The 12894-nt window shown below is 36.9% G+C and overlaps 1 protein-coding gene and 1 non-coding gene across 2 annotated transcripts in view; one reads left to right on the forward strand and one right to left on the reverse strand.

Annotated features, from left to right (window-relative positions):
- Window positions 1-214: 214 nt before the first annotated feature.
- The window catches only part of LOC150094815 (G protein-coupled receptor GRL101-like), a 149867-nt gene continuing 137187 nt past the window's right edge, over window positions 215-12894 (reverse strand). Inside the window, exons 15-16 of the mRNA XM_090411668.1 lie at window positions 12690-12858; window positions 215-438 (exon numbers count right to left, since the gene is read on the reverse strand). Of these exons, the coding sequence (XP_090267794.1) occupies window positions 215-438; window positions 12690-12858 (393 nt within the window). The remainder of the gene's footprint in view (window positions 439-12689; window positions 12859-12894) is intronic.
- LOC150094816 (U2 spliceosomal RNA) lies at window positions 9697-9886 on the forward strand. Its single transcript, XR_016550209.1, has one exon. It is a non-coding gene; the product is annotated as a U2 spliceosomal RNA (small nuclear RNA).

The following is a 12894-nucleotide window of genomic DNA, read 5'->3' on the forward strand; positions in this document are numbered from 1 at the left end:
TATTTGAAGTTTTAGTTGAATAAATATATTTTGATTTTACACAGAATCAAGTACTTGAGTTATCTGATGAGGTCTGAAGGCGATATTCTTTCGGCTGTGTCCACATCACGGATCATTAACGAAGTGCAGAGATATGTTTGGAGATGATTTATGCTCGTTGATTTACTTCAAATTAAATTAAACACGAATTTCTGAAAAAGTACACGAGATATCATCATTCATACAATGCACGTTTGTCATAAACGGCCAAGGCTTTTCGCTGTTGAGAAGGTTTTCTAATGCGATTTTCTCTCGAATTAAATCCTGCATGTGTCCACCTTCGGTGACAATTAGGCGTTTTCTGAGAATCTGTCTGCAGACTTTTCATCGGAACCAGTTCTTGGTGACAGGACAGAGCGGCTAATGATTCAGGCCGGATATATGCATCTGACAACGTTACTGCGTACAGAAAAGTAAATAAGGGAATAAATAACAAATATTTAAACAACTCAGTTTCAAATTAAAAAAATAAATAAATAAAAAATTTAAAACAAAACATATTTAAATAATGTTGAAATTAAATGAAAAAATAAAATAGAAATTTAAATTAAACATTGCATTTTAAATTATTCATTTTAAATTTAATAGTTTATCGTAATAATTCAGTTGGCGTTTTAACTAAGTTTAACTAGTTGTTAAAAATGATAATTTCTAGATATGACCCAGTAAAAATTTTGTCTTTAATCCTGACATTCCAAAGAAACGCATGTATATTTTATCATTGATAATTGACCTTTATGTCTTTAGGGGTGAAGCAAAATTCTTTTTATATACCCCGCTATCTGTTGTTGTTACATGAGGGTAAAATTTACGAGCAGTATGCTCGCCCTGAATGGGCATGGAGATTATGCATCACTAAAGGAGGCTAATATAGCTTTTGGTCTTCTATATTTGAAGCTTGCTGAACCAAATCGTTGGGAGGTGTGGACGTCTTGAGGAAAAACTTGGGTGCTAAGGATTGTAGAAAAGAGAAAATATAGGGAATATTTGTGTCTCTGTGGAGTTGGTTGTTTCTAACATACCACGGGGCGTTCAGAATCTTTCTCAAGCACTTGTTCTGCACTCGCTGTATTTTGATAATGTTTCCTTTAGAGGTGTGGTTCCAGGCCGGAGAGGCATAGATGATTATAGGACGAATCGTCATCTGGTATAGTTGCAATTTGATTCTGTTGCTGAGCTTGCTATTTCTATTAATTAGCGGATAGATCTGAGCTATAGTTTTAGATGCCTTTGCGCACGCAGACTTCACGTGTTATCATCATCTTCTTTATACCCTCTTTTACCTTGCGGTGTCGAGGGTCCATTGATCATCGGGCCTCACTCCGTTTACAGGATAAGGTGGTCAGCCTTATGCCCCAGTGTATCCTATGGCCTGTAGTGTCGAGTTCTCAAGGCCAGTTTGCGAGATGAAAAACCCTGCTGTCCACGCCCAAGACTGGCTAACTTGGCTATGGCTGAGGAATATCCTTCAGCTCCTCACGTCACCGACGGGAATCGAATCTAGGACACTCCTTCCCCAGGCATATGGTTGTGAAGCGCTTAGCAACTAGGCTAACCGCGCGGTTATGTTATATGTTATTTTATCATTATTAAATGTTCATTTATTATATATTTAATAGATAGAATAATCTGAAAGGCTTTTGAGATTTCTTTTAGATATATAAATATAAATAAAGAATATTTAATTGATTTTTAAATATTAACTAAAATAATTAAGATTACTTATTTATATTTAGACAATATTAGTATCATTTATTTATAAATACATTTTCATAAAAAAAGCTGCTAACGCTTTTTATTCCTCAACAGAGAGTAGGCTAGGCCAGTTTAGCACATCTAATTTTGGGAGACTGAGGCGGAGGACGGCAGCTCAATCTCCATGAATACATTTTCATATTATCTGCAAAAAAACCCCGTTTGAATCCAACAAATTCCGTGCATAAGGATTCTACATTACTGATATGTACAATTTTCATTGTTTTTCAAGTATTTTTATGACGAAGTAATTATTACATAAGGATTTGAATTATTTTGCTATTGCAGCGCATAGTAGATGTAATTAATAGTAGTTTGAAAAGGAAGAGGCACAGTGTGAACATTTGAATATATCTGAGCTGGTCTTACATCAAAGAACACAATAGAACTAACTCAGTTTGTTAAATTTATAACTTGAGCCTCTTCGAATCTCTCATTTTTAACTTATTATTTTGACATAAAAATAAAGTTAAAATTAAAGCTAAAAATTCATATTGTTAAACTTTAAATTTAAGTACTTAAAATAGAAATTGAAATAAAGATTAACGTTTTAAAATCATTAAAATAGTTTAAATTTAAATTGGCACTAAAACAAATACAGACTCATTAATAGCCTACTCCCTATTGTAGAATAAAAAGCGTTAGAATTTTTTTTATGAAAATGTATTTATAAGTAAATAATACTAATATTTTATAAATATAACTAAGTAATCTTAATTATTTTAGTTAATATTTAAAAATTACTTAAATATTCTTTATTTATATTTATATATCTAAAAGAAATCTCAGAAACCTTTTCTATTATTCTATCTATGGGATATATAAAATAGCAAAAGAGCATATCTCTCTTTGCGGACATCGGAATCGGGTGAATCAATCGACCGTGAGATGCGGTGATTGATTCATTCAATCCAATACCCTTGGAGGGTAATGGATGGCAATGCTGTAGCTAATGAAGTTCTAACTGAGGCTCGGCTATTGCTGTTACCCTCCTGCCATGATCAGAGCTTTAATAGCTCAATAACACCTTATCCCTACACTGTCCTCTACAGATAACGGGGAATATGAAAAGCATTCTTACTTCGCCCCTTTAGGCCAGTCCTTATAAGGATCTCTCTTTGCGCTGTTACCCTCCTGCAATGATCAGAGCTTTAATAGCTCAATAACACCTTATCCCTATTATCCCTAACACTGTCCTCTACAGATAACGGGGAATATGAAAAGCATTCTTACTTCGCCCCTTTAAGCCAGTCCTTATAAGGACTATCTCCTTTTTCTATTTACTACTACTCAATCTTGCTATTTACTACTACTCAGTCTTGCTATGTATGGAAGATTGAGTAGTGGTAATTAATACCCTTGGAAGGTAATGGATGGCAGTGCTGTACCAATGGAGTTTAACTGAGGCTCGGCTGTTGCTGTTACCCCCTGGGGCGCAGGGATTCGAGAGTTTGAGTTCGCTCGCTTAAGGTTTTTGCCTTAAGGGAGCAATTTGAGTCTCCGAGGAAAGTGTTCTTCGGCACGGCCCGCTCGATGTGGGTGGAAGGCCATCACTGAGTGGAGCCAACGCTGAGATGGACGGTCTTTCGCCCACGATTGAGTGGCCTAGGGATCGTCCGAATTTTTAGAGATGGCTTTACCTTTAAATATGGCAAGATTGAGTAGTAGTAGGTTCTCACTCTACAATAAGCGGTAAAATCCAATATAAAATAAAATAAAATTCTCAATAAGCAAGTAAAACGATGGCGGGATAAGAGGACAGCAAGCAAGTAAAACAAACCAACTTTTTTTTTATTCCTGTAGTTTATTTACAATTGTTAAAACTCAACAAAACATTAATCATCATTATTACTGTATGTCTGCTAAAGATAATTTAACCCAAAGGATTCAAGAAAAACGCCAACTTCGAACTTTTGGAGTTTCGAATAATTTGGACACAACCAAACTATTCGTAATAAAATGTCACTTTTCTTCAATCAATACGCCTGTATTTTTATGAAAAGCAGATATTTGATAGTGTGTCCAAACTGAAATATGCCATAACACCAATGCTTCAATCTTTAGATCATCCAACACTTGTTCTACCACGATTAGGTATTTAAATTTTGAGGGGTAATTAATCTTCTACTTCCATTGTAGAAGATCATCATCGTATTAAAGCATTTATTCTCCTCTTCAACAAATGGACAGCTACTGAAACATTTTTGTAGACATATAATCGAAATCCTAGTTCTACTCTAGACAAAGGATGGAATTTATTACTACCAGAACGTATTTGACCATATTTAAAGAAATGGTTGTAGTTTATGAATCAAACAATTGATGCAGGCTTGTCGATCCTTATAAACAGCTTTTACCAAAAGTCTTCTAATGTGCTAAAACGGAAGATACATGATATAGTTACACGGGCTAACAATGAAAACAGTTGTGACGATTTACAGTTACTTGCATGAAGTTGGTAATACAGTGATGATTTATAAAACTTTTGCTTCTCTGCATATATGAAAACAGGGCAATGTCCAAACATTTTATGTAGGAAATGGCTTATAGTGAGATTATGAAATATAAGCAACCTATCGGCAGTGGTACACAACAGATTTTGTGTACCACTGCTATTAAATCGTGTCTCATAAAGAAGTTTGTTAAAGCATTGAATAACATGAAAAATTCAAAGATATTCATTTTGTATAGAACCAGAAAAATTGTTCAAAGATAATGTTGAAAAGGCTTTCGGTTTGAGAGAGATTATTGATATTTATGTTGCCAAAATATGTTTTTTTTTTCAACTTAATTATTTATTATCATTAAACAACGTACCATCATATTTTCATATTTGTTAAAAAACATTTCTGTGGTGAAAACAAACGTTTTATTTTAAAATTTTACTCAGGAAAATACATAAAATTAACCTTTTTAACCCTTTTGCAAAATTCTTGACAAAGCGGTGTTATTCTTTCATTTTAATGAATAGCTTTTGATCCTGAACATTTTTATACATAGGGTCATTTAATTTATTTTAAATTCAAGAATGTGTGGTCTGTCTTATACCAATTTTTCATTTTGAAAAAGTAAAAATTAAAGAAGTTCCTTTATTCACACATTTTCTCCTCATTATGGTGGCATTTGCGATATATTTTCTTACCTACATATTCTTCCGCTTTTAACCCCCCCAGTCCCCGTCCCCGGGTTCTATCACTGCACGTACTTCCTGCATGTCATTGCAAAGATCATAATTTCTGATTTTCCAGGCAAACGCAAAACATTGACAACAATTCTCTGTATTCTATTGGTAACTTCCATAATACTAGATCGAATAACACCAAATCGAATAATTCTCTAAAATCGACAAAAACATACGAGAAGAAAACAATACTAGTTCCCCCCCCCCTACACACAAGTGAAAACATCGTCCTGCTCCGTTTGGAGAATATGAATGCTTTAAAAGGGATTTATAATCACGTAATTATAATTAATAATAACGTAATCCATTTTGTACTAATCAATTTTTGTGCCAAATGGATTACAGCATTTTGAAAAATATTTCATTATAGTGACAATCTCTTCCATCACATTCCTGTCACAGAGCAGACAAAACCATCTGGTAAGCGTAGGAAGTTGATAGACAATACAGTTGTCTCATTACCAATATCTGTGGTGATGAGAGAAGCTATCAATATAATTCTTTAACAACTTCTGTAAAATTGCTGACTCCTGGCTAAGACATAAATCTATACCTATGTTTATTATAATTTGAACCATAAGCTGTCAAATCTGGAGGATTATTGTTTGATCATCCTGTTTTGACGGGTTATAGTTCACGTTTTCGAACCGGATTCAGGAAATATTTGTTAGAAACCAAATATTTTCCAAAGGAGTTTTGAATCGTGAAATTCTTTCCTACCTCTCCCATTTATCAAAAATATATTTAAATAGTATTTTAAAATTAAACCCGTTTTCCAGCGTTTCCACGAACAAAATTTCTATCATATTTATCTAGTCTGTATTAAACCAAAAGTGATATCGAGAAAAACATGCTACTTACTTTTTTTTTTTTTATAAAACTCCCACCAGCGAAAGGGGGGAATCCAATTGTAAATTGTACTTTGGATGGAATGAGAAATATTGGTTTCATTTTTACTGCGACATTTTTGAAGGTTTGTAATGTACAGCCGATCTGTTTGACTGAGTGATTAACGTTACCGCTCTTCAACCTGCAGGTTCGAGTCCGGTGTGGGAATGAATGTTTTTGATTTCCTTTGAGTACAAAAAAGATTAATTTTATTGGCCGTTGTGTGGGACCACTGCTCGCTTATTTGAGGCAAAGTGATTTGAAAACGCTCCAGGTTTGGTGTCTAGAACAAAGTGTCCTGACTATGCAAAGAAATATATAAAAATAAGAAAAATATGTAAACTTAATAAAAATTGGGAAAAAAAAATTCTTTCCCACCCATACGAATACACTATAGGTATACAAAATATTCATGGGTAGAATCAATATAAAAAAAATATTTATATATCTTTTCATAAACGGGAAATCTTACTTTAGAGATCAAACATGTGTAAAAGACCACACCGGGCGATGAAATTCATCTCAAATAATTTATATCTCAAAACCATCAACCGGTCCGCTTTTAAAAGCATGGAAATGCTACCATTCTAAAATAAAAGTCGATCTGGTACTAAAAAAAACGTCCACTTACAGCACTACTGATAATCGATCCAAAAATTAATTTCAAGTTATATCCATTTCTAACTAGTCATTAATGGCTTAATTCAACTTCGAAGTGTAAATGGTTTACATCAGTGGTTCTTAACCTGGGCGGTACGCCCGCATGGGGACGCTGTGAATGCGGTAAGCAGTTAGGGGGCGCTGAGGGAGGCGATAAGCGTTATAATACTACTAATATAATAATAAACTTGATATAATAAACTTAATATAAAAAAACTTGAGACTTCGTTTGTCGAACATTGAACCTAATATTGAAAAATTAGCAGAATCTCAATGAGGCTCAGGGTGGCATTAATGACTGGCTTATTAAATATATTAAGTTTGCATTTTTTTTGAGTTTATTATAATAATATTATAATTATAAAATTATAATAATATATTATAATCTTATTGAGTCATTAACCTAGTGCAAAAATAAGCCTTATGAATAAGTAAAGCCATCTCTAAAAATTCGGACGATCCTAGGCCACTCAGTTGTGGGCGAAAGACCGTCCACTCAGCGATAGCCTTCAACCCACCACCACCACCGAGCGGAACCGCTCATATTCCGAAGAAAAGCATTCACTGACAAAACCCCTCACCGGGCCATTCCGGAAAACACTTCCCCCGGAGACTCAAATTGCTCGCTTAAGGCAAAAACCTTAAGAGAGCGAACTCATAATAGCCCCCCACCGGTTTCAGCCTTTTTTGAGGCTTCATCAGTGAGTAGCTAGACCAAATTAATAGTGCAAAAAAAGGTCAACAAACGTTTAAATCAACCTTGTCCTTATAAGGACTGGCTTAAAGGGACGAAGCAATAATGTTTTTCATCTTCCCCGTTATCTGTAGAGGACAGTGTAGGGATAAGGTGTTATTGAGCTATTAAAGCTCTGATCATGGCAGGAGGGTAACAGCAATAGCCGAGCCTCAGTTAGAACTTCATTGGCTACAGCATTGCCATCCGTTACCCTCCAAGGGTATTGGATTGAATGAATCAATCACCGACTATGTAAGTAAAGGTGAAATCTCAAAAATACGGACGATCTCTAGGCCACTCCATAGTGGGCGAAAGACCGTCCTAATCTCAGCGTTGGTTCCACTCAGTGACCGGCTCCCCGACCACTGAGCAGAACCGCTCAAATTCCGAGGAAAATAATTCACCGACAAAACCCCTCAGCGGGCCGTGCCGGAGAACACCTTCCCCGGAGATTCAAAGTGCTCCCTTAAGGCAAAAACCTTAAGAGAGCGAACTCAAAAACTCATCGCCCAAGGGGGTAACAGCAACAGCTGAACCTCAGTTAAACTTCATTGGTACAGCATTGCATTGTTGCCATCCGTTACCTCCAAGGGCATTAATGAATCAATCATCGCATCTCACGGTCGATTGTTTCCTTCTACCAATCAACCTTGTTATAGTCCTTATAAGGACTGGCTTAAAGGGGCGAAGCAAGAATGCTTTTCATCTTCCCCGTTATCTGTAGAGGACAGTGTTATTGAGCAATTAAAGCTCTAATCATGGCAGTAGGGTAACAGCAATAGCCGAGCCTCAGTTAGAACTTCATTGGCTACAGCATTGCCATCCATTACCCTCCAAGGATATTGGATTGAATGAATCGATCACCGCATCTCACGGTCGATTGATCCATCTTGTCCTTATAAGGACTGGCTTAAAGGGGCGAAGCAAGAATGCTTTTCATCTTCCCCGTTATCTGTAGCGGACAGTGTAGGGATAAGGTGTTATTGAGCTATTAAAGCTCTGATCATGGCAGGAGGGTAACAGCAACAGCCGAACCTCAGCTAAACTTCATTGGTTACAGCATTGCCATCCATTACCCTCCAAGGGTATTGGATTGAATGAATCAATCACCACATCTCACGGTCGATTGACAACACTCCCACCTGATCTATAACAGCAACAGCCGAACCTCAGCTAAACTTCATTGGTTACAGCATTGCCATCCATTACCCTCCAAGGGTATTGGATTGAATGAATCAATCACCACATCTCACGGTCGATTGACAACACTCCCACCTGATCTATCTTGTTAAATGATTTACACGCTAATCAATATATTTTATATATAAAAAAGTTAGGTGTATTTATAAATTTATATTTTTAAAACAATTGAAGAAATTTAAAAACTAAATTTTAAATAATACTTTAATACATAAAAACCAAGAAAAGATAATAGAGATAAAATCAGAAGAAAGATATTTGTGTTGTTTCAATTATAGCGAGGCAATTAAGTCACGTGCAAAATAACTCGTTCTGAAATGCATAGTTGCTACATATCTTTATGTAAAAACTTTTCTGTAGTTATTATAAAGTATATTAATCTTATTTTCCAGAATTTCCTGCTGTTTAACGATTCGTGTATATTAAAGTATGCATGATGACAATGTAGCTCGCTCCTATTATGCTTAAGCCTTTTTTTTATTATTAAAAATGAATAAATAAAATAAATAATTATGACGATTTTTTTGCGTGCTGAAAGTTTTATATCGTTTGAAGAAATAATCTAGTGTAAATTTAACTATCGGATTATGGCGAATAACTACAAGGAAATCCTGCATATATACCTTGTAAGATTATAAATTTTTAATCTGCCGAAAGTGTAGAAATGAACAAGTTGAGCAGGTTTATTATCATTTATCATAATTGCCATATCATACAATGATCGTACTTGAATATAAAAAGTAGCATCGGTGGTATACATTATTCTTTCCATGTGTTTGAGCATGAGGATATCATTATTTTGTTTAATACGTAAGATATTATCTTTGTTTCTAAATTATTTTTATATTTTCCTTAAACACCTTAAACACCTAGAAAATGAATATAATTACATTAATAATTCTTACACCTTTTTTTTTTTCATTTATTCTATATTTATCTCCTCGACTATTTACTCAATAGAGGTCGAGGCTAGATTGGAGAGTAATGTATAGCAATCTGTAGCCAATGAAGTTCTAACTGAGGTTCGGCTATTGCTGTTACCCTCCTGCCATGATCAGAGCTTTAATGGCTCAATAACACCTTATCCCTACACTCTCCTCTACAGATAACGGAGAAGATGAAAAGCATTCTTGCTTCGCCCCTTTAAGCCAGTCCTTATAAGGATAATAGAGGTCGAAACCGGTCTGGGTAGTGGCCCCTTCTGGATTTTAAAAAGTCACACTTTTCTTACTTATAGATCGCTTCTCGGCCTTTTGGCTTAGATCAAATGTGTAGTTTCTGTTCTTAACTGTTAATATCGGTTCGAGTCCCATCGGGTTTCACGATATTTAACCGGAAATTTACAGAACTTCGTAAACCCCAGACTGGGGAAATATCAAACACTTGGTGGTGGGATTAGTTAGGATCCCCCCATCTGATCATGCCCTCCATTCTGCCGCGTGTGCGTACCTTCGGAATTGAGGTTGATGCCACGATACCGGCAAGGGCGATGGCGAAAGCCATCATAGACTGCGTCGGCGCAGAGAACATTTTTGGATTTACTCCTTATGGGGGAGGAAGATACCAGGTAGTGACCAAAAATATGGAGACCAGAGAAAAGCTTCTCCAAGGGTTTGACTATGGTAAAGTAAAAGTATCTCCCTTCATGGTTGGGAGCATCCTGAGAACCCTTAAGATGCCACGATTTCCCCTAGAATATGCAGAGAACAACGATATAATTCATAGCGTATTCTCTAAGTGGGGAGTTGTACGGGAAATCCAGGTTCACAATGACGCCGACAATCCTGAGTGGAAGTCAGGGGAGGTAACCATCTCTCTTGAAATGAGGACCAAAGTTTCTAACTTTGTCCTCATAGGATCTGCCCGGGTAATGGTAAATTACCCAGGCGTCAAAAAGCAATGCTTTAGATGTGGTGCCTTCAATCATCTTGGGGCAGACTGCCCTCTCATAAAATGCAAGAACTGCCTAAAAATTGGCCACAACCAAGAAAAATGTGAGGCAGCTTGTTTGAAATGTGGGGTCACTGACCACAGAGTCGACACCTGCCCATCCAGAACCCTTGCAGAGAGGATGGGTGGTGCAATCACATCAGCAACAAAACCAAGTAATGAAAAGGTCACAACACAGGAAGAGTTTCCGCCTCTTGAGGCCACTCCTGATCATGCCGCCATGTCTAAGACAACGAAAAGGTCCCGCAAGGGAGGGAAACCTACCAGAATTGCAGAGACCAGTAATACGATCCCAACAGAAGAGACTGACAATGCAGAAACCATCATGGTAACTCTCACGGACGAAAGCGGAGCTACCACTGCCAATATAGACATCGCCAATTCAGATACAGAAGAAGGAGCTGAAGTAGAGATGGAGACGAACACCAAAACTTCCAAACGGCCATTAAGTCCGCAGGAAGAAGAGCTGATAAATCTCAAAAAAGCAAAAGTATCTGAAACCGAACACCCAGAAGTCCCTCATGCAAAAGCAGCGGAGACTCTAAAACATCTCCTTAGAGCAAGTAGAGGTAGCCCTGGATATAGACGAAGAGGCAGCTTCGGCGTTCTACATAGCTCTCTGCAAACTAGACATGGCAAAGGGAAGTGAGGTGGCCAAAAGAATCATAACAGCCCACAACAAAAGAAAGGAACAGTAACCACCTTGTGGATTTCTGTACTCAGCTTCACTGGTTTTTAGCTCCCACAGGTGGGGGAGGACCTGAGAACCCGAGCAGCGAAGGCTTACAGCGAGGCGGTGCAGTTCCTTGTGAGCTGCATCACTCGGGCCAGATCCTTCCTCCACCTCTAAGTTTACTTTCCATTCCTTCTCCAGATTTATTCTCTCTTTGTTTTGTTACACGTTTCCTTTTTAGGATTTTTCCTTTTTTTTAAAGTGAAAAATCAACGACCGTTTTAGAAGCGCCCCTAGGGAGCAAACAGCTAAAACAGGTCAACTGAGGCCTCTTTTACCTACCCTACCACTATGCACTCTATCTTTATTTCCTCCTACTATCTGCTGAGCCTATCTTACTCTACAGGCCAATGATGAAGTTTGTTGAACTCACAAAATATATAATATAGCATCATACATCTCCTCAAGGAGATGGGCTGTGCATTAAGGGTAAATATTAAGAATAGTGACCAGAGCTTATTCTACTTTTACCAAGAGTTGCCTTGGTCTTGCACTACTTTGTGGGTCAGCTAGACTTCCAATACGTGCAGGCGCAAACTTGACTTGTTTGTCTGTTTGCTTACTTGGGAAATGGAGTAAAACCAGGTTAGAATAAAATTTAAAATAGCTTGGTATCTTTAACAGTCCTAAAGTCTGTTAGGACCTTTTTCAAGATGCGGATTTTGCAATAACATTTCCGTTTCCGGCTTTTCTTCGAGTTATCTTACTCGAATTTCACATAGAAAATTAAATGCTAATATGCAGTTTCCTAACGTCGGTTTTCTTTAGAGGAATCTTGAATTCTTAGAACGGGTCTTACATTCAACGATACATGCGACTCTATTGCGTCACTGCATTCCATAATCTCATGTTTGTCGCTAACCTCGGACCTAAACTCATCTTTTCTTGAGTGAATAACATCTCCTGGGAACTCATTGTCAACTGCAATTTGCTTCGTGCTATCAGATGTTGAAAGTCTTTTGCCTACGAAATGATCTGCAAGTGACACAGCGGAAGGTAGAAATTAGCCACACGATGACAGTTTCCCGTTTCTTTTTTACCTTAAGGTGCTTCAGGATTTGACATCCACCAACAGAAGGGATGACATATCATCCGCTAGTTGACAATGATTATGATGCACGAAGTGTGCGAAGGGAAAGAAAGGAAGAAAACAAAATTGATTCCAGCGAACACAGACATCAGGAGAATAGATAAATGTGAAGTTATTTACGTCTCGTTCAGGGCAAAGTAAAAATGACAACCGAAAAGAACCAAACAACTGGTAGCATGCATGTGATAAAAGTCTTTCTTTTCATTTAACGTAAATAAATGATTCCCGAAATAAGTTAACCGGTAGGTGACAGTTGCGCCACCTATATATACTTTCTTCGACAAAACAAAAATAACCGATTTCCTTTCACTTTATATGAGAAATAATTTAATGAATTTTACTTGTTATTTAATCGATGAAATAAATTCTGACGTTTCACATCGGATTTCATGTCAAATCTAAAGAGCATACAATGCAATTTTTCGAATTAGTTTTAAAAACAGATGCAAATACTCACCAACCATTGACTTTTGGGAGTCACCCGATACGGAATTGACAACTGAAAATCGAAATCGAGATAATCGTCGCCTTGCAGGAGCCAAAAAGGGAGCCGTAGAAATGGTGTAGAGCACGGGATTAACAGCTGCGTTGAGTGGGAGAACAAACACAGCAATCCAGGCAAATACCTAACGCGATATAAATTATACACATGTTAATTATTT

The sequence above is a fragment of the Typopeltis vanoorti genome, chromosome 21, assembly GCF_054136105.1.
Source record: "Typopeltis vanoorti isolate ZY-2024b chromosome 21, IOZ_Tvanoo_1.0, whole genome shotgun sequence".
In the NCBI taxonomy this organism is placed as follows: domain Eukaryota; kingdom Metazoa; phylum Arthropoda; class Arachnida; order Uropygi; family Thelyphonidae; genus Typopeltis; species Typopeltis vanoorti.